The sequence below is a fragment of the Amblyomma maculatum genome, chromosome 1 (genome assembly GCF_055883805.1).
Source record: "Amblyomma maculatum isolate TAMU_Amacu chromosome 1, ASM5588380v1, whole genome shotgun sequence".
Lineage (NCBI taxonomy): Eukaryota > Metazoa > Arthropoda > Arachnida > Ixodida > Ixodidae > Amblyomma > Amblyomma maculatum.
The window spans coordinates 34,042,897-34,063,702 of NC_139344.1; the positions used below are offsets into that span (position 1 = coordinate 34,042,897).

The following is a 20,806-nucleotide window of genomic DNA, read 5'->3' on the forward strand; positions in this document are numbered from 1 at the left end:
TTAGTGCAACTTTGTAAGGGATGAAGATGGCTAAATAGGATGCGCAGCGTTGAGACAGGCTACCAATGTGACTTACGAGGCTGACACCAGTGCTGTTTCAATACGCACAGGTAGCAACCTTTTGTGCCAGTCCAGCGAAATGCGAGAGTATGTTAATAAAGCTTTTGCATTAAAATTGCTATTTATTTTGCTCTTCTCGTCAGAATGATAACACGGCTCCAGGAACCGAAAAATTATAGGGCATACATAAGTTCCGCCATTAACGCTTTGACACGATGGCATCGGCTATTGCGTGTCCTTCGTAGGCTAGTTATAAGTTAATGCAATGATCATGACACGATGATTCCGATTTCACCCGCTAAGTGAAAGGTGAGGCCCGAGTTGGCCGTTCCTGCCAAACAATGTCAGGCAACCGTATGTCCAGTTAGCGCTTGGCCATGTCAACTGCCAGCTGTCGCCTGCAGGCGGCATGCTCGTTATTTTGCACTCACAACGCCAAAAAAAGAGCCCGATTTTCGGTCAACGAGGAATTTAACGCTATCGCTTTAAAATACAAGTTTTGCATCACTGAGTAGACTTTTTTATCAGCCCACATAACTGAATTGTTCAACCCGATTAGCTGCCCAGCCTGACTTACACCTGCGAGGTAGTCTATTGCTGTTAGTAATTTCCAGTAGTTGTAATATCTGCAGCGGGAACAGTGCCCTGAGAAGCAAAAACTTTGGCAGGGTAATACTTTGCATCATTTTTTGCACCAATATTGAATATTTTAGTACGTATTGTTTTTCTGTTCTGTGTCCCACTGTTGTGTGTACGAGAGAAGATTGGTGGCATTCACACCGAGAGCCTCGCCAAATATTACTTTGTATTGTTTTGCAAATTTGAATAGAAATTGACAATAATTGATGTTAGGAGTTATTTCGCAGAAAAGAGACCATCTTTATGCTGCCAATTGGTTCCAACAAAATATTCTCCACATGTCCCATTCGAAGCTGAGCCAAGACGGCGGATGTTCCGCCCTTCAGTTTTCAGCGCATTCATGTGATATACTGTTTACCTTGGCGTCCTGGTTACGGTCACACCGAAATTTAGCAATAAATATTGTGCATTCTGGAATGCCCTTAGTTTTAGAGACTCTTAGTCTTTTGTAATAATTTTCGAATAAGCCGCTTTTCCCATATATTTGCTTGATGTAACTGTACAATCCGCAACGCGTTCTTGTCAGTGGATATGTTTAAAACATCGACTACCTGCTCTGTCTTCAAGGTTTCAACATAACGATAATTTCATATGGCCAAACTGGATCTGGCAAGATATTCACGATGGGTACTTCCTGCTCCGAAGGTGATATCCATGCGAAGAATGCAGGAATCATTCCTAGGACAATACAACATATATTCAAGCTAATCGCGACGAGCTCTGGTAAAACATTTTTTGCGCGAGCTTCATTCCTAGAGGTGAGTGCATTTTCTGCAAAACTTTAAATTTGTGGCGTCAGTGAATATGTATTAAACAGGGCCAATGAATTTTACATAGGGGGGGGGGGGGTTATTAGAGCTCTTCTGCGGGATGTATGCCTGCTGACCATTAGGTCCTTGGAGCGGCGATAGAATTAGATCCCTTTAGACGGAAAATCATCGCAAAGTTGAAATTCTTGAACCAGTTTCCCTAAAAAATGAGAAGCTTCGTTCCTCATGCCCTGGACAATTCGGCTATTGCCGAAGGATCGCAGCATGATATTGTGCCCCTGCACAGTTCCCGAAGACCTGATTGCTGCATATGCACGAACTATTAATTTTAAAGAATTGTATAATAACCAGATGCGCTACCGTTTGCAATGCTGGCATGCTGTGAGTGGTAAAACGCCCAGCTATGCTTAAAGTCAACCGTGATCATGGTACACTTTGTTGCCAAACCAAGCAAGAGCGTCAGCATCCTGTTGAAGCAATCGCATCAATTCCTTAGAATAACGGACCAAAATATTATTGCAATTACTTGCTCAATCTCTTTTTGTACATTTGTGCATATTGATATCGAGATAGCCACGCATGATATTATCGTATACGACCTCAACGATCTTTTTATGTGGATCACTGTAGACGTAACTAAGCAGGGAAATACTTCTGTGCAACGTACTTTAATGTTTTCATTTGCTTTTGATGCCCAAAATGAGTAAAAATGCAGGAGCATGAGGGCGATGCTATGAAAACTGTCTTCTCACATATGTAATGGCGTCACTGATTTCTCGCAGATATACAATGAAGGTATATACGACTTGGTTTCTGAAAAACAATATCGACAACCACTCGAGATTCGGGAAGATAAGACTGGAAGTATAAAGGTGAGACTCAACTGTTGTACTCCAGTTGTTTCTTGAATAACATGAGTAAGCCATGCAGTTCGAAAGAAAATGTAGCTACGTTTATCAAATAATCTGCTAATATTTCGGTGCCTCCACATTAGCGCCAAATGGTGTTTGCTCCTTCTGCTGCACTCTCAAAATTTAGAGTACCGTAAATAAATTTCTGTTCACTGAATTTTTGAACTACTCGTGGCAGTCACATTTTCCTCTTCCATTCATGTTTTTTCTAGTCAGGGGTGCTAGAAATTGTTGCTCTTATTTTAGCATTTTCAGTTTACGTTGTGTTCACGAACATTTGCCGATACAAGATATGTGCTTTCTTATAACTCCTTTTTGCACAGGTTATCAACCTGACCGAACGCAGGGTTACTACTCCCGAAGATATAGTCCAGCTCCTCAAGATCGGTTCTGCATCTCGCAGCACTGCCTCGACCAAGATGAACGTGCGGTCATCGCGGTCGCACGCCATCTTCACTTTGACTGTAGAACAACATGACGAAGACAATGGTGTCTGCACACGAATATCAAAATTCCATCTCGTGGATCTGGCGGGCTCTGAACGGGCTGAGAAGACCGAGGCTGTTGGTGATAGGCTGAGAGAAGGTTCGTTGTCAATGGTTCACTGTTTAAGCTGGCTGTGTGTTACAAGATCCAAATGCTGGAAAGTACGGACTCATTTGGAATTCCATTAGACACAACACTCAAACTGCACAAAAGCACTGAAACAGAACAGGCTGCGAAACTTTCGTATTGCCTCAAATAGCCTTTGGTTTCCATGAATTTTTTTGTCGATAATGGGCAGTTTTGGTGCGGCTTGTACTCCCATATGCCCTCTCTTCAGTTTTATTAGTGGGCGTTTTCTTTTTATGAAATAACATACTCCATACAGCAATATATTAATGAACTTCTCTTTACGATTTTTTCATTTCATCAGCCATGCAAGTAATCAGGACGGCACCTTATCCTGCGGTCTGCATAGCTAGCGCCGCAGGATACTTATCTCATCGTAAATCATTCCTTGTGCTCATTGCATGGGGTAGTAATTTGAGAGCTTCATTTTGAAAGATCTATTGCTTGTTATAACCAGTTCCATCCTCTACTTGTCCTTTGTTGCCATTTTGTTTACAGTTACCTTTCTTATTTCTCAGTGCCAGAAGATGGCTGAGTGTGCAATCCTAATTTATTCACAGGAATAAATATCAATCGAGGACTTCTGTCACTTGGCAAGGGCATCAGCGCCCTATGCGACGGGGATATCTACGTGCCGTACCGCAGCTCTAAACTGACAAGACTGCTTCAAGGTGCGTGCACAAATGTTATGTCTGGGATGCTGCCTGCATGTCTTAATTCCTTTTTTTTTGCAAATTGAGAATGTAGCACATACTTCGTACTGTGCTGTGCACAGCATGCAATGTTTCTTTTTCACCAAAATATCACATTGTAGTGTACACAGTCTTGATCATTACTAGCCGTTAATATCGCAACTACGTCACTGAGTTGTCAAACGCAGCCTTTTTTTTCTGAGCTTGCACAGCTTTCTTTGTCATTATGAATTATTACATGAGCCATGAACATCGTTAGCAACATATATTATGGTGAGGGTACCAAAACAAAATATAAAATAATATGCCTCTGTCCGTGCCACTGGGTATAACGGGCTATCGTTAGCAACAGTAAAACCTAAGACCTAAAACATCATATCTGTTAATCGGAAAATCTGGCTTCACGGTATTAAGAGGGGTACGCCAGCCTAATAATAGCACGGCGATGCCTTGTCTTGAAAAGATATCTAGGGGGCTCTGCCGGTATACATGCGCAGAATGCTAATGATAAACGAGTGTCTGCAGGAGCATACAGGGTAGCATTGTAGCTTTCGTCCAGTTAGCATAAAAACATGTCAGTATTCTTACGAACGGGAGCCACCTATCTCGTTCGAAAAAGTAGTTGCAGTTCTGGTCAGAGGAGGAGGAGGAGGAGGAGGAGAAAAGGTTGGCGGAAGGCAGGGATGTTAACAAGAAAGAATGAATTCCGGTTGGCTACCCTGCACTGGGGAAGGGGAATGGGTGAATTAAGGGGGAGAATAGAAGAGGCGAGGAGGTGAAAAAGTCACAGAGTGTCAACGAGGCTAGTCTCTCTGAAAAAGCGAAATGCCTTGTAGGTTTTGAGTGCAGATGACGTTTGTGGCCATGGTCCTAAGATCTTCCCTTCCGTTAAGGGGTGAGCGTCCAGACGATCCAATGCAGTACGCAGCGTATGTCGTTCAGTTGCATAAACAGGCCAATCACAAAGGAGATGCTCAATCGTTTCATCAATGCCACGTCATTCACAAGCAGGGCTGTCAGCCATTCTGATCAGGAAGGCGTATTTGTTTGCGAAAGCAACGCCAAGCCATAGGCGGCACAGTAACGTTTCACGACGTGTTGTGTGGTGGGGAATACACAGGCGCAGTCTGGGGTCCAATTCCTTGAGGCGACGGTTGGAGAACTATCCGGTGATCCACGCCGAATGTGTCAGCTCCACAGCCAAGCAGCGAAGGTCGCTTGCTGCGTCGATCGCATTAACGGAATTTGGACCGGAAGTCCGTCACTGTGGGCAGAACGGGAATCGTCTTCCACGTGGGCAGAACGGGAAACGTCTTCCACCTGGTTATTTCCTGCAATGCCACAGTGTCCTGGCAACCACTGGTAGGTGATGTCGTGGCCTTTCGATAGTGCGGCGTGGTGCAGCGTGCGGATCTCTGCAATTAGTTGTTCATTCGAGCCATGGCGTAGTGCCGCTTGCATGCCTTGAAACGCTGCTTTGAAGTCAGTGAAAACTGACCATTCTTGGGGGCGTTCCTGGCTGGTGTATTCGACTGCAGCTCGTAGGTCAGCTAGTTTCGCGCCAGTCGAACAGGTCAGATATGTAGTCTAGGTTTATCAAGACGGACCTTGCCGATACTACCACAGACCCCGCGGAGCTGGCTGACATAACTGAGCCATCCGTGTACAGATGTATTTGGCAATTGTGCTTAGAGTGAAGGTGATCCAGCGTCATTTGTTGCAAGGCAAGCATTGGTACCCCAGCTTTCGTCTTTATGCCAGGAATTGATAGCTGAATCTGAGTTTCATGTAGGCTCCATATGGGTGCGCACGGTCTTGAAGCAGGGGTGAACTGCGAAGGAGGATAAGTGAGGTGAGTTTCAATGGTTTTGGAAAAGGCAGTACATGTTCTAGTTGCTGGGAGATTTACCAGGTGGAGGTTGGGAACTCGTGCGAAGTATCTAATGTGTGTTCTCAGTGTCTCGACAGCACCCTAGACAGTGACAGGATGTTCGCCGGCTTGAAGAACAGTTGGTGCCGTTGAGGTGCATTTACGCAAACCGAGGCAGATGCGGAGAGCTTGCACTTGCACACTTTGGAGAGTCCGAATGTTCGTCTTCGTGATGGTGTTGAATATCGGAAGGCTGTACCGCATGTAACCCATAAATAATGATCGATAAAGTTGTAGCATCGAGTGCACTGATGCGCCCCATGACTTTCCCCCGAGAAAGTAGAGAACATGGACAACGGCAAGTAGTCTCTTTTTCATGTCATTCAGATGTGGGCTCTACGAGAGATTCCTGTCGATAGCAACTCCCAGGAAGCGATGGTTTTTTCATTGAGAATGGCTTTCCCGTTTATAGATATGGTATAGTGTGACATTGTTTTTCGTGTGAAGGCCACAAGAGAGCATTTCTCACTTGAAATGCTAAGGCCTTGCAAATGTAGGTAGGACGTCACGATTGATGCTGCCCTTTGAGGTCATCACGGACTTGGGGACGAGTCACACTTGACGCCCAAATGCAGATATCATCAGCATAGATAGACATCTGAGCAGAGCATTTATTGATGACTAATAGTGGTATAACATATAGCTGTGGCTGTCCTTGCTTTGAGGTTTAGCGGTAGTTGGGTCGAGGCCTTGAGGTGCACTTGATTCCGGCCACTCAGATCTTGCGGGATCTTTTTAGCTGTGCTAAAACCGGATTTATTTGCTCAGAACTTAACCGATATGGGTGTCCGTGTTTATCACGGTTGATATTGTGTGTCAATAACCTAAACTGAAAATGAATTATTATATAATTTCAAAAGCATTTGAAGCAATAGATTATTATACTGGAAATTATTCGGGCTCAATTGGTTTCTACTCAGAGTATTCAGGGAGTGATGCCCAATATTTCTGTAGAACACCGTATATTAAAAAATTTACGAAATTAAATAATCAGTCCGTCCATCTGCCTAATCATTATTACTATTTAATAGTGTATTCTCTCAAAATGTGTGGCTTTGTGTTCCCAGTGAATAAGGGCACGTGTACTTTATAGCTCATTTTTCCTTGATGGGGCAGGCATAATTGACATTGCCTGCCATCGCATCACACTGAAAATAAACGCAGCGATTGCCTCTTATGACTAGATTTTGCTCCTCCATCTACCTTACCACCCAGATTTAGAACAGCCTGATTTTATTTTGGCGTTTATGTGATCCTGCCTTAGAATGAAGAGAGCACGATTTTCACCAACAGGATAGGCTGACATCAGAACCGGAAAAGAATGGAAGGCGCGAGTTCACTTAAGAGCATTATGTGATATTGTCAAAGTACTCAGCAGTGTCTTGAGGTCCCACACGAACCCTCAATGTCTTCTTTCTTGTGGGAGGTCTATTCTCAGGGTGAGATGCGTTTTGCTATATTCATGTTCGACTAAAGTGTTTTTACTATAGGTGAAAAATGTACAGACTCTTATATAAGACAAAGTGCAACCGCAGTTCTACCTAAGCACATTCGAGCTTAATAGCGCAGGATTGTATACTTGGTACTCTAATTCAGGAGATAAAATACTTCCGGCACACTCGCGTAATTCTTATTAGATCGACAATTACGTATACTAAAGCTCTGTAATCCTTCACGCACTGTCTTGCAAGTAATGGCAGCATCTAAGCTTAATTAGTATGTGTGCAGTATTTATCAAGGGGTCTAGTATTAATATGCCGCGAGACATCAGTGTGGCCGCGGTGACCATACCAAACGCGCACAGTTCAACATCCACTGCTCTGCTGCAGTTTAGGCGGGATTGACGCCCTCTTCTCGTTTCGCCATTTGAGCTGACACCTGGTCGTCTCTGCATCTGTCTAAAAGCTACGCCGCGGTGTGAACCTCTCCAATCTCGTCTTAACCGCCGCTACCTTGAGTTGCGCGCCCAAATATATACGAAAATAGCAGGGAAAGCGAATCGCTTTCCTAGGAAATGAACTACACGGAGAGAAATGACAGACCATATTCTGCGAATGCTTAACTTGTGGTAAGCATTGTGGTAAGCCAACGACCATAGCCACTAAGTAGCGCTGCAAGCGGCTTAAGGTTCATGCTTACATGCATAATAGTTTTACTTTGGCTTTGGATATATTCAAAAACCTGCTTAGTAATTTAAGTGCTTTATATCAGCTTTGTTGTTCCTTGCAATAATCACTGCTCTAGATTCTCATGAATCAGCCCCGCTAAGTAATTTTGAGCATAATAGGTGGTTTGATTAGCTTAGCAAATAGAGAAGTTTTCTAGTCTCGAATCGTGTCGCAGACTCAAGGCGTCTGAATATATTGCCCGTATTTATTGAAATTGTGATTTGAGTAGAACTGTGTAACATATGCCACGAAATAGTGTGAATACCATGAGCATACACACAGTGCCTTCCGATTTTTGGAGCACCATCACACACTTCGTCTACCCCTTCGGGATGGCGCGCGAGCTGATGGCGATCGGGATTACTACAATACCCCCCCGGCGGAAAAGGAGCCATCCTGGCGACTCATGGTGAGGAAAGGGTAGGGGGATCATAATACGGCTTGAGGCAGTCGACATGTACAGTTTCTCGGCCGCGGCTGCGATGATCTGGAGATGGGTTCAAGGGCTCTACTACGTAATTGACGGGAGAAGATTGTTCGAGAATGCGGTAAGGTCCATGATAGCGCGATAGGAGTTTGGATGAGAGGCCGGGTGCAGAGGAAGGCACCCAGAGCCAAACGAGGGCGCCTGGGGGATATGAAGGCGCTGGATTTGTAGGGTCCCGGTTATGCTTTTGTTGAGCCTGGTTCTCCGTTGTGAAGGAGCGCGCCAATTGTCGGCATTCTTCGGCAAATGTGTGCGCTTCAGACAGTAGAGTGGTCTCTGAAGCGTCGGGGTGGTAGGGTAGGATAGTATCCATGCTGGATGTGGGTTCACGACCATATAAAAGAAAGAAGGGGGAGAACCCAGTCGTAGTCTGCATAGCCGTATTGTAGGCGTACGTTACGAAAGGCAGCACTTAGTCCCAATTAGAGTGAGCGCTATCAACGTACATGGCTAGCATGTCACTAAGAGTGCGATTAAACCGCTCAGTCATGCCGTTCGTTCGGGAGTGATACGCTGATATACTGATACGCTGTGAATGATCTGGCACTGTTTGAGGAGGGCTTCGACAGTGGCGGAAACGCACGTCCGCGGTCGCTGATCAATTCTTTCGGTGCGCCGTGGCGAAGAACGAGGCGATGCAGAATGAACGAAGCAACATCCCGTGCGGTGGCAGACTGCAAGGCCGATGTTTCCACGTAACGGGTTAGGTGGTCAACGGCTACAATGACCCAGCGGTTGTTAGCCGAAGTGATCGGAAGCGGGCCATACAGATCGATACCGACACGGTCAAAAGGGCGGCTGGGGCAAGGCAATGGCTGCAACGGAGCGGCTGGCTGAGGGGGTGGATTCTTGCGACGTTGGCAGGCGGTACAGGATCGGATGTATTGACGAATGAAGCGGTACATGCCGCGCCAGTAATATCTCATACGCAGTCGAGAATAGGTTTTCATGACACCTGCATGGCCGTATTGGGGATCGGCATGGAAAGAGGCGGAGGTTTCAGCACGGAGATGTCGCGGAATTACGAGAAGCCACTTTTGCCCTGTAGGATGGTAATTGCGGAGATATAAAAGTTCATCACGAGTGGCGAAGTGGTGGGCCTGACGACGAAGTGCACGTGACGGAGAAAGCTCTGCGGGCATAGACAGGAATGTTAAGAGGGAGGATATCCATGGATCCTTCTGCTGCTCAGATTTCATATTGGTAATGTTGAGCGGCGACATATCGTAGGCACAAACGAAGCCAGCCGTCGAGTCGTTAGGAAGCGGTGAACGGGAAAGGGCATCAGCGTCGGTGTGCTTGCGTCCAGATCGATAGATGACGTGGATATCGTACTCCTGAAGACGCAACGCCCAGCGGGCGAGGCGGCCGGAGGGGTCATTGAGGGAGGATAGCCAACAGAGCGCGTGGTGGTCGGTAACAACATAGAATGGGCGACCGTAAATATAAGGACGAAACTTGGTAATGGCCCATATGATGACCAGACACTCCTTTTCGGTCACAGAATAGTTCGATTCCGCTTTCGTGAGGGTACGACTAGCGTAAGCGACGACATACTCGGGATATCCAGGTTTCCGTTGAGCAAGAACAGCGCCCAGACCTACGCTGCTTGCATCAGGGTGTATTTCGGTCGAGCAGGCAGGGTCAAAATGGCGGAGTATAGGGGAGAGACCAGTAGACGGCGTAGTGTACTGAACGCAGCATCACAGGCTGGTGACCAAGAGGAGAGGTTCGGGCCTCCGGCGAGAAGTTGCGTTAAAGGGGCGATGATACTGGCGAAGTTTTGGATAAAACGGCGGAAAGATCTTTCAAGTTTGTGGGCTTGGGGAAGTCTGCGACGGCACGAAGTTTGGTAGGATCCGGTAGAACGCCATCCTTGGATATGACATGACCAAGTATTGTGAGCTTGGTAGCGGCAAAATGACAGTTCTTCAAATTGAGCTGTAGGCCGGCTTCAGTAAGGCACGTAAGGACACGCTGAAGGCGCAGAAGGTGGGAAAGGAAATCTTTCGAGAAAACGACCAATGTCATCCAGATAACAAAGACACGTTTCCCATTTGAGCCCACTGAGAATGTTATCCATCATTCTCTCGAAGGTGGCGGGAGCGTTGCACAGTCCGAACGGCATCATATTGAATTCATACAAGCCATCGGGAGTGATGAAGGCTGTTTTCGGGCGGTCAGCGGAAGCCATCGGTACTTGCCAATAGCCAGAGCGCAAATCTAGCGACGAAAAGAACTCCGCTCCTTGCAAACAATCTAGCCCGTCGTCAATTCGTGGTAGTGGGTAAACATCTTTGCAGGTTATCTTATTCAGACGCCGGTAGTCCACACAGAAGCGGATCATGCCATCTTTCTTCGTCACCTACACTACGGGGGAGGCCCAAGGGCTATGAGATGGTCGTATGATGCCCCGTTGAAGCATATCGGCGACATTGTCACGAATGACGCGGCGCTCAGTGGGCGACACGCGATATAGTCGCTGCCGCAGGGGCGCATGAGGACCAGTGTCGATTGCATGAGAAACGGTCAAGGCGCGGCCCAAGGAAGGCTGGGACACGTCAAAAGATGCACTGAAGCGCTGAAGGAGGGCTACTATTTGGTCCCGTTGGGTGGACGGAAAGTTGGTCGCGATAGCTCGATGAAGGGCGTCGACAGGAAGCTCATCACTCGTAGCAGCACAAGACGTCAGGGCAGTGACGTGAGGAAAAACTTCAGGTTCGGAGAACATGTAAGTGCGATCAGGGTCCAGCTCTTCAATGTAGCCGAGGCACTCCCCGCGAAGAACAACCGTCGGGCAGGGAAAAGGGTTGGAAGCATAGATGACACAGCTGCCATCAGAAATCGTTAGAACGGCGAAAGGAAGAAGGAGGCGGTTATGGTGGGCGGAGGCGAATTTGGGCGTAAAGAGAACAGGACTAGGGAGGGCAGATGTCGAAATAAGGGGAACGAGAACAGAAGAAAAGGGAGGAATGGCGGTGTCTGCAGCTACAAGAAGATTTACAGGGCGCACAGGCGGGTCACACAGGGGAAAGCTCAACTTCAGCACGGGCACAATCAATCACAGCACTGTGATTCGACAGAAAGTCGTAGCCGAGGATGATGTCGTGGGAGCAGGCGTAAAGCACCACCATCTCGACGAGATACGTAATGTCTTCGGTGCAAACTCGTACCGTGCACGCTGCCACAGGGGTGATGCGCTCTGAACTGGCCGTACGAAGCGAAAAGGCAGAAAGCGGCGTCGGGACCTTGCGAATTTTGCGGTGAAGGGCATCACCAATTACGGAAACGGCAGCACCAGTATCCACCAGCGCAAGAACGGGAAAACCTTCTGCGAACACTTCAATGACGTTGGCGGGAGAAGGCGGAGGACTTAACGAGTTCGTCAAACGCGCAGTTCTTGCCTCCGGAACTGCGGCATTTAGTTTTCCCCTTGCGTAGGGCCCTGTCGCCGGAGCATCGGCGAAATGGAACGTCGGCGAGGCGAAGGCGAACGGCGTGTCGAGTACTGAGCCCGAGGTGGAGACGATCCAGAAGAGACGTTGCTCAAGGGCGGCTCGGGATCGTAGTGGTACTGACGGACTGTGTTCTCAGGATGAAGCGGGCGCTGACGGCAAAGGCGAGCAACGTGACCCAGGAGCCCGCAATCATAGCAAATTGGACGATTGTCGGCGGTTCGCCATGGGTTCGTAATGCGGCGTCGCGGTCGAGGGATCGGAGACTGAGGGGCCATGAAACGAGGTGGAACATAAAATGTAGGGCCGTTCTGGTAAGACGGTGTAGGAAGCGGACCGCGCTTTCCAGCGGTTACTTGAGCGTAAGTGAGTGGGGCTTGCACAGGAGCGATGGGAACACTAGAAGGCAGCGCTTCGGCGACTTTCTCCTCGATAACATGGTGGATAGCCGGCGAGATGGATGACGCGTTGGCCGGCGCTAATTGCGAAGTGCAGACGATCGGCTGAACTGGATGGAGGAGGAACAGCTGGCGTGCAACTTCTTCGCGGATGAAGTCTTGGATATTCTGCATAAATTGAGACTGTTCCGCAGATGACGTAGCCAGTGCCAAGCCAGCAACGCCGGCAGGTGCGGCAGCCCGCCGCGTAGAAGCGCGTTGCTTTCGTAGCTCGTCAAACCTCTGGCACAGGGTTATAATGTCGGATACGGAAGTAGGGTCCCTGGCCGACATCATATAGTACTCATCATCAGTGAGACCTTTTAGAACATGTGTGACTCTTTCGGTCTCGGGCATGGACGGATTGACTCGCTTGCAGAGGTCAACCACGTCAAGTTGAAGCCGTGCATGGAGGCGTTGTTCGGTGCGGAGTTTGCGTACCGCAGGACGGCCGAAGACATCCGCGAAGTTCTTGAAGACAGACCACGTCGAAAGATCGGCTTCGTGGTTTTGAAACCACAGATTTGCCACGTCCGTGAGGTAGAAGAGGACGTTGCTCAGTTTTATGGAATCTTCCCAGCGGTTGTGTTGACGCGCTCGAAAGAGGCCAGCCAGTCGTCATCGTCATGGTCGTCGGTACCACTGAAGAAAGGTGGGTCACGGGGGCGTTGCGCCCGGGACAGATGATGGTGGCAGGAGTGGCAGCGATGGGCGCCGATGGTTGGCTGGGAGCGTCCTGCATGGTTGTGACCGAAGGCGGTAGCGTGCGGTTTCAAAGTTCCAGGGTGAAATTTGCGAGGAGGACTGGGGCGACGACCGAGACACCTCCACCAAGTGTAAGGTGTTTATTGGAGCACCAAGACCGTAGGCAACGTCCGCAAACCAAAGCGACGGGGGTAGCGTTCGAACCAACGGTGCAGTGCCAACAAGGCTCCGGCTCCACTTCGTCTACCTCTTCGGGTTGGCGCGCGAGCTGATGGCGATCGGGATTACTACAACTCAAATTTTGATCATTCTGGCATGATCACCCTATATGCTTCCTTCGATGTATTCGCGGCTCTTCATCAATATGCAGATGACGCTCAAACAAGGTGTGATGTTTTAAATTTAGCTGATAAACCTTTTTTTACTTCATTTGCGCACACTGCGGCTGCAAATTGTAAGTTCCTCACAGAAAAGGCCCTAAAACGAGCAGCATTGTTTCACCTTTTCGGGTCATATGTACTGCCCATCGAGGGGTGAATAAAAATAAATTCGCTTCAAGTTGGGTACGCTCTACAGTGTTAACGCAGACGCTGAGTGCGTGTAGATTTTCCCCTTCATCTATGGAGTTCCGAAGTCTAATCGCAATGAGACCGCCATTCCTAAAGGTGGGACTTTCATAATCTGGAATACAACAAAAGGAATATTGATATTGCGAACGGCACCTGATTTCGCTATAAGAATGCATGCGTCAAAAGTGAATTTGAGACGCAAATACGAGAGGCTGATTCGCGGCCATTCGCTTGAAAATGACAGCAGCCTCTCATTGTGTAAGGAAATATTTTCTTATGAATATTTTCATGCTGACGTTTGTTAGTAATAAATGTATCTTTGCTACAGAGCTAATAGCAGCATTGTTAGAAAGAAGCAGATAACCAACTTTTACTAAAAATAATGTAATGATGTCCTGAGTGTCCCTGTATATATACTAGAAGACTAAAGAGTCTGTCGTTTGTAGGCAGCCCTGAATTTTGTTTGTGTTGACTATATTACAGAGCCAACACTTGCTAGCTCTTACTTTGATCTTCACCTAATTCCTATTTTGCTAGGTTCGCTGGGTGGCAACAGTTACACCTTAATGATTGCCTGCATTAGCCCAGCAGATAGCAACATGGAGGAGACACTGAACACCCTTCGCTATGCAAGCAGGGCGGGAAAGATCAAGAACAAGCCCGTTGTAAACTTTGATCCGACACAAGCTAAGATCGCCCTCCTTAGCCAGCAGGTGGGATCGCCTTCACTGCGTATTGGGACCTATCGTTGCCTTCACAGCTGTAATTTTAGCATTTGGGTCATCTCGCACTGATGGACTTCATTTGGTGATTTTGCAAAGCTGTAAGCTCGTTGAGCCTTTTAGCAGTTGGCTTCGAGTAAGCTTCACTGGTGTGGCTTTCAATTTGGAATTAGTAATTTGTAACAAATTAACTATGCATGACTACCAATCCCAGGTCCTGCGTAACGGTCCCGTGTAGCAGAAACCCTTGGGCCGAGTTGGTACTGCGTTAGCAATGCCGGTCCAACATAGGGCATTGGCGACAGATTGCCGAAACCGGGACCAACATTTGTGCTGCCTGGGAAGGTAGTCTGCTGTTAATGTTTTTCTTAGTGAATTATTTCAAAGCAAATTACTGTGCAATGTGCTTGTTGCAAACAAACAGTGCCGAAGGCCTTCGCTACATAATTCTATATTATGTGTGGTCTGCGCAAAAGCCTGGTCAAAAGTCCATACTTTCTTCAACAAAGAAATTTTATGACACCTGGTGTAATCTTTATTGTGCATTACGCGGCAACTGAGAAAGACCTAAGTGTTTAGAATGCTTGAATCGTTTGCTGATGCAATTGTGACTGTTTGCAATTAGTACTGGTTGGGTTGGCGATATTTCGTAGAAATACATGCTCAAACAAAACGCGACAATTTTTCAAACTGCTATAACACCAGACGGGCATTTTTGGATTTCCTACAGCCTCGCTTGATGGAGCCGTAAAAAGCAATTCGATTAGAACATGCAGCCGTTAAATACATTATTGTATTACAACTGCCGTCGGCGTTATGAGTGGGCTTCACCTTTTACTTTTTTGGAGTTTTCATGAAATGTGATAGTTCGTAATTCTGTGGATCATAGCTATGTGTCCTTTACTGTTCTCTCACTCTACACATAAAGATCTGTGTTGCTCCACGTGTGTCAACAGGAAAAGGCAGCTACACGTCACCCTTCCAATTTATGGCGGTTTATGCTATGCAGAATACTAGTGTAAAAGACGCACCACACTGTGTTGGCTGGCCCATGCAACAAGCAGGCATACAAACTAGTGTTGAGGTGTTGCCATCATGTTGATGGAGGCGCACTGGCATAGCAACGCAGCCTACTGGTTCATCAGTGCCAGGTTTTTAGGTGCACCGGATTTCGAAACTTGGGGCCAATAAAGAGCAGTACGTTGCGGAGGCTGTTCTACTGCGTGCGAGTATGCATTATCAGTGCCCTTAAGAGTGTCTTCGGTAGTTCATCTAATATGACTGGAAGCCTTCACCATTCCTAAGCCACTGCAGTTGGCATATACTAATTTTTCTTTCATGTAATGTTCTGCAGCTCCAGGAAGCGAAGACTGAGCTTGCGAGATGCAAATTAGTTCAGACTGAACAAGTAGTATCATTGAAGATGACGGCGGCGAGTCTAAGGAGTTGCAGATGGAGCGGTCGCGCAACACGCAGCTGGAAGCTGAAAATCAGCGTTTGAAAATGAAACTTCGTGAGGTGCTGAACAAGCTGAGTGAAAAGACTCAACGCCTCAACCTCGTGAGTGCCCAGTTGCGAAGGGGAAATTGGACCGCGACCAACACCGCTACTAGGATTTCTGAGCTTCCTATTCGGCTCCCCTGAACTTCTAAATCCTTGCGGGCCTTAAAGGGTTCACTTTTGCGAGCGCCTTAGAGAAATTATGCGCGCTTTCACAAGTTGAAGCCAGAAATATTGGGTCGTATGTTTATGCGATTTGCGGCAGTGCTTTCTACTTGCAGAAATTGTGGACGGAATGTTTAAAGACATATTTCATATTTTACAAGGTATAGTAAATATTGAGGCAAATAGTGCATTGAAGCACCTCGCTCTTCCATTTTTTTAGTTTCCTTAAACAGTTAGCTATTAAAATCCTGCTCGCAAAATTTCCTTCCTCGCTTTTTCCTTAATTTAAAGGCTTGATTTTATACTCATACTGGCTGAGTGGTTCGCATTTTCCAGGTATTGACAATGTGTGTATTTTCTGTGTACTCTAAAAATTGGCGCCAAATTTCCTTCCTATGGCTTGACTCCACCAGGTGGCAACTTATGTTCATGACACTACGCACCACTCTCAAAGTATTCATACACGGTGGGCTGTATTTATGCGCCCCGATCTAAGCCGTCTGGGATGCATCTCTAGTTAGCTTGACTCGAAGTTTTTTTGTATCCGACTTCTTTCTGGGTCACCCTTTGGAATCACTTATTGTACATAGGTGGGTCACAGGTGCAGCTAAACCTGGTCTCGCCTTCGTATGCTTTTCACCAATTGTAGCGATTGCTGGCCATGCATACCTTACCGTTTGAGATAATAGTAAAGCAAGCAGTTGGATGCGAATAGCAGGAATAAATGGGGGGTTAGGTGGGGTAATTACGAAAGTACTTATGGGATATGTGAACATATGCTCAGAGCCAGTATATGGGTACGTTAAAAGTGATACTTATAACCTTTTCACCACAATTTAATTTGATTTTTCTATTGTGGTTACAACTAATGAACATAGCATGAAACATGCCATTTCTAAAGCAATTTTCTAAAAAGCTGGTGTATTGAGTACTGCAGTCAAAGAGCACGTATTCCCCTCCGTAGGAATCGTTCATTGTTTCGGGTTTTCGCTATTTACTTTCATGTGTTTGATCTCTTTTCTGTTATTCACATTAGAGTAGGATTTGTTTATTGGTGGTGGCATGAGTGAACAGAGAGTGTGGGACTGGCACAAGCGGCTTTGAAGGGCATACAAATTAATGTCTGCGAGCCATGGTTGGAGCTTGTGACTGGAGGTGGGCAACTACGCTGCCGCAGTACACCTACCTTGCCGCAGCATAATTGGGAGTACCCTAATGTGCAGTCAACGAAGTGGTGAAATATTTCATAATAGCCTGATCCGCTACCTCGAACCATTTTATCAAGAACTTCACGTGTGTAGATCACCCCGACGGGTGTAAACCAGTACATAGACTCTAGAGCAGCAGGGTCTCTGGAAAGGTAGATTAGGTTAGGATATTGCGCAATGATGTAGGCAGTATCTAACTGAAAGAACGAGGCGATGCAAACGTGCCATAGCTTAGTTAAGGCTTGCGAATTCATTTCAGCACAAAGCAAAAGTTCATTGCAATTATCTGACTGCATATGTACTTCAGTAAGAATTCTGAACTCGATATACCTAACCACGTATCAGACGACGTGTCAAATCCATTCTTACACATGCTCCACAGCATCCGGATAGGCTTGCTCGGAGGGTTTTTGATGTACTGTTCGTAATATAATAATATTTGGTTCACAGGAAAGGCAAGGCGCAGTATCTGTCACATTTGTTCTGTGGGTACCTGAACCGTGCTGTAAGGGAAGGGAAGAAGGTGGGAGTGAAACTGGAGAGAGAAAAAAGGGCCGTAGTGGAGGGCTCCGGAGTAATTCCGACTACCTGGGGATCTTTAACGTACACTTTATCGCACAGCACACGAACGCCACTAATTCGTTTCCTCTCCATCGAAAAACAGCCGCCGGCATTCGGGATCAAAGCAGGGAACTCTGGCACAGTAGTCGGGTGTCTCACCACTACACCACCGCGTAGGGGTCTGATCGTAAGCCATTTTCGTTTCAAAGGCTGCCTGCGCAAGCGTTATTTGGCGCATCGTTATCATAGTCAAAGTCGCGAATCGGAGAATCCCGTTTTTTATGAATCCACGAGCTCCTGGCCGCAAGCAGTGCAAGGAAATTTGAAGCCTCATAACACCAGGTAGTTTCGAGCCATCCAGTATGCACGGTTTTCACCTCCACGTGACCTTGACAGATACTTCGCCTTTCCTTTCTTATAAACCAGTTTACCTTGTACGCATCTGGAAGATGCGGAACGACTCTTGCGCACCCTGCGCGCTCAGCCCAACAATTCTCGCCTTTCTGAGCATGTCACCGAATTGACGCGACAGGTTAAAAAACACTACGTTACACTTGACACAAATCAATGGAACAAGATTTGTAACATCATCAACGGCACGCTAAACCAAAAAAGAACCTTACACTTACTCAGAGAACTCCTCGGGCCTCAACCGGCTCCTGTTCCCACTCTCGAGAAGCACTATTCGCTACTAGGAGCGGATGCCTTAACAACTCAACTCCGCCATCTCTTCATTCTTCCTCCCCTACCTAGTCTTTATCCTCAGTACACTGGTGCTTACAATGTAGAACTTGATGAGCCATTTACCCTCTGGGATCTAGACTGGGCGCTAGAACAGCTAAAGCGGAAGTCTACCCTAGGTGAGGACCAGATTACATACTCATTCGAAACCACTATGACAGGGACAAAGAATATTTTGTGAGCATTATAAACTTACACTGAGAAGAAAGCATCCTTCCAGCATCTTGGAAACAATCACTTATAACCCTGCTGCCAAAACCAGGCAAGAAACTTGCGCTTCAAAACCTCCACCCAGTTTCTCTAACATCTTGCCTGGGAAAGACCATGAAACGGATGTTGCTCAATCGGCTCGAGGCTCATCTTGAATCTACAGATTTCTTTCCCCTTCAACAAATTGGCTTCCGAAAAGGTGTCTACTCAGGACCTCTTTTTTCTCCTCATGCATGAATTTGATCCTCCGCCCTCTTTCCAGATCCAAGCCATAGTGGCCCCTGATGAGTGTAAGGCCTTTGATAACCTTGCCCATGATCCTCTTTTAAAAATCCTGGCCGGTACTGACTGTGGTTTAAACATTTACGGCTACTTCACTGCATTTCTCCGCGACCGCACGGCCAAGTTCCGTCTCCCCGATTCTGTCTCTGATCCTTTCCCCCTCACACGTGGCACTCCTCAGGGTGCTATTCTGTCACCCACCCTTTTTAACCTTGGAATGGCTCCCATATCTCGTATTCTAGCGTCTATCCCAAACCTAAAACATACATTCTATGCATACGACCTTACTCTGGTGTACTTCTTGGTCTCCTGGAGCAGTAGAGGATACCTTACAGCAAGGTATCGATGCAGTCGCGAGATATCTTGACAAAGTAGGGCTACTTCCCGCATCTGAAAAATCCGAATTGCTGCTGATTGCAAAAATTCGCTATCAACGAAAGCATAACCATCTAATCAATCTCACAATGGCAGGTCACCCCATCCCTCGCGTATCGTCCTGCCGGATCCTTGGACTACATATCCATGAGTCAACTAATCAGGGCAATGTTTCTACAACCGTTAAAGTTTGCAATCAGCTTACGATTCCAGTTCACCGCATTGTCAATAAGCGCGCTGGGCTACGCGAGGGTCAAGTAAGGCAGCTTGTCCACGCATTAGCACTGAACAAAATTCTATATACAGTTCCATACCTTACTCTAACCTGTCGCCAAAGACATCAAATCGAGGTTGCACTTCATATATTGTATAAGGCTGTCCTTAACGTCCCTCTACATACGTCCACGGAGCGCCTGTACTCAACAGGGCTGTTCTTACCTCATACAGCAACATCGAGACCGGCAAATGGCACGTATTTCAAGCACCAAACAAGGACATTGGATACTTCAACAAGTTGCACTCAAACCTATCGACCTCCCTATCATTACCCCTACTTCCCTGCTCCCAGATAACTTAAGAGTAACCCCCATTCTAAAAAACGTTGCACCCGATGCTAACCCAGGCAGACGTTCCGCTCACGTTTCCAATCATGTTCATCCTACTGATTCCACGATCGTACACATAGATGCATCAAGAACTGATGTCGGAGCAGCTGTTTACCCAATTGAGAGCTTCAGTGAAGTAGTGACATATACCCTCGGTCCTTACATAGATCCTCCTCCTACAGCGACTCTCGAGACCCTACCAATAGTCGCCAGTATTCAAGAAGTCGCACAAGCACCGCCCCCCCCCCATCCTTCAGGATATACAATAAACACTGATTCAATACAGGCTCTACGCGCCATTCACGCGGGTCGCATTCCTGAAGAACTGCAAGATGATCTACACAGAGCTCTCACCAAACCACGTCTCAACACTGTCACACTGAGGTGGATTCCTGGTCACACTGGAATCCCAGGCAATGAGGTAGTCCATCGCTTCGCCCGCGAACTTCAGCACTGGGCGCCTGGGATTCCCTGGCCTTTTTTCATGCTCTTTGGCCTTAAATTTTCATCTGTTGATTCCCTGGCCTTATATTTATTATATTTTCAGTAGCGTCCCACCCACGTGGGACGCTAATCTTCACTACAAAAAAGAAATCAACACTCACTATGACAACATTAGGAAAACTCTTCGTACGCTTCCTCTTCCTAATAAATCCTTCACTACCACGCAAATACGCATACTTAGACGCATACAACTAAATAGAATCCTTACTCCTGCGCGATCATTTCTATACCGAATCAGACATTCCTCCACATGCCCAAATCATTCTGAACATTATGAAAACTTAGAACACTGCATGTTTTCCTGCCCTGTTGCAATACAGTCACCTCATGCTTCTCACCATCCTTCCCCAACCTGGCGGGCTTGGTTAGCCTCTGAACAGCTGAAGGACCAGTTGGCCTTAGTGACTCTGACCCAGGTCATTCTCTACACTTAATAGTGCGTTAAATAAAGTTGTTTTCTCCTCCTCTTCCCTTCAATATGCTTTGTACAGCAGTTCT

At 46.9% G+C, this 20,806-nt stretch overlaps 1 protein-coding gene across 5 annotated transcripts in view; it reads left to right on the forward strand.

The window, feature by feature from the left end:
* Nucleotides 1-20,806, forward strand: part of LOC146202109 (uncharacterized) — a 72,435-nt gene that overhangs the window by 17,694 nt on the left and 33,935 nt on the right. For 2 of the 5 annotated variants that reach the window (XR_014703642.1, XM_084587950.1), the window contains 5 exons: nt 1,267-1,457; nt 2,252-2,341; nt 2,704-2,965; nt 3,553-3,663; nt 4,805-5,046. Coding sequence is in view for 2 of the 5 variants with exons in the window: in XM_084587950.1 (XP_084444076.1) it covers nt 1,267-1,457; nt 2,252-2,341; nt 2,704-2,965; nt 3,553-3,663; nt 4,805-4,830 (680 nt within the window). In the remaining 3 variants the exon portion in view is untranslated. Of the gene's footprint in view, nt 1-1,266; nt 1,458-2,251; nt 2,342-2,703; nt 2,966-3,552; nt 3,664-4,804; nt 5,592-15,511; nt 15,719-20,806 lie in introns of those variants that run through there. The other 3 variants (XR_014703643.1, XM_084587952.1, XR_014703644.1) reach the window with 3 other exon arrangements.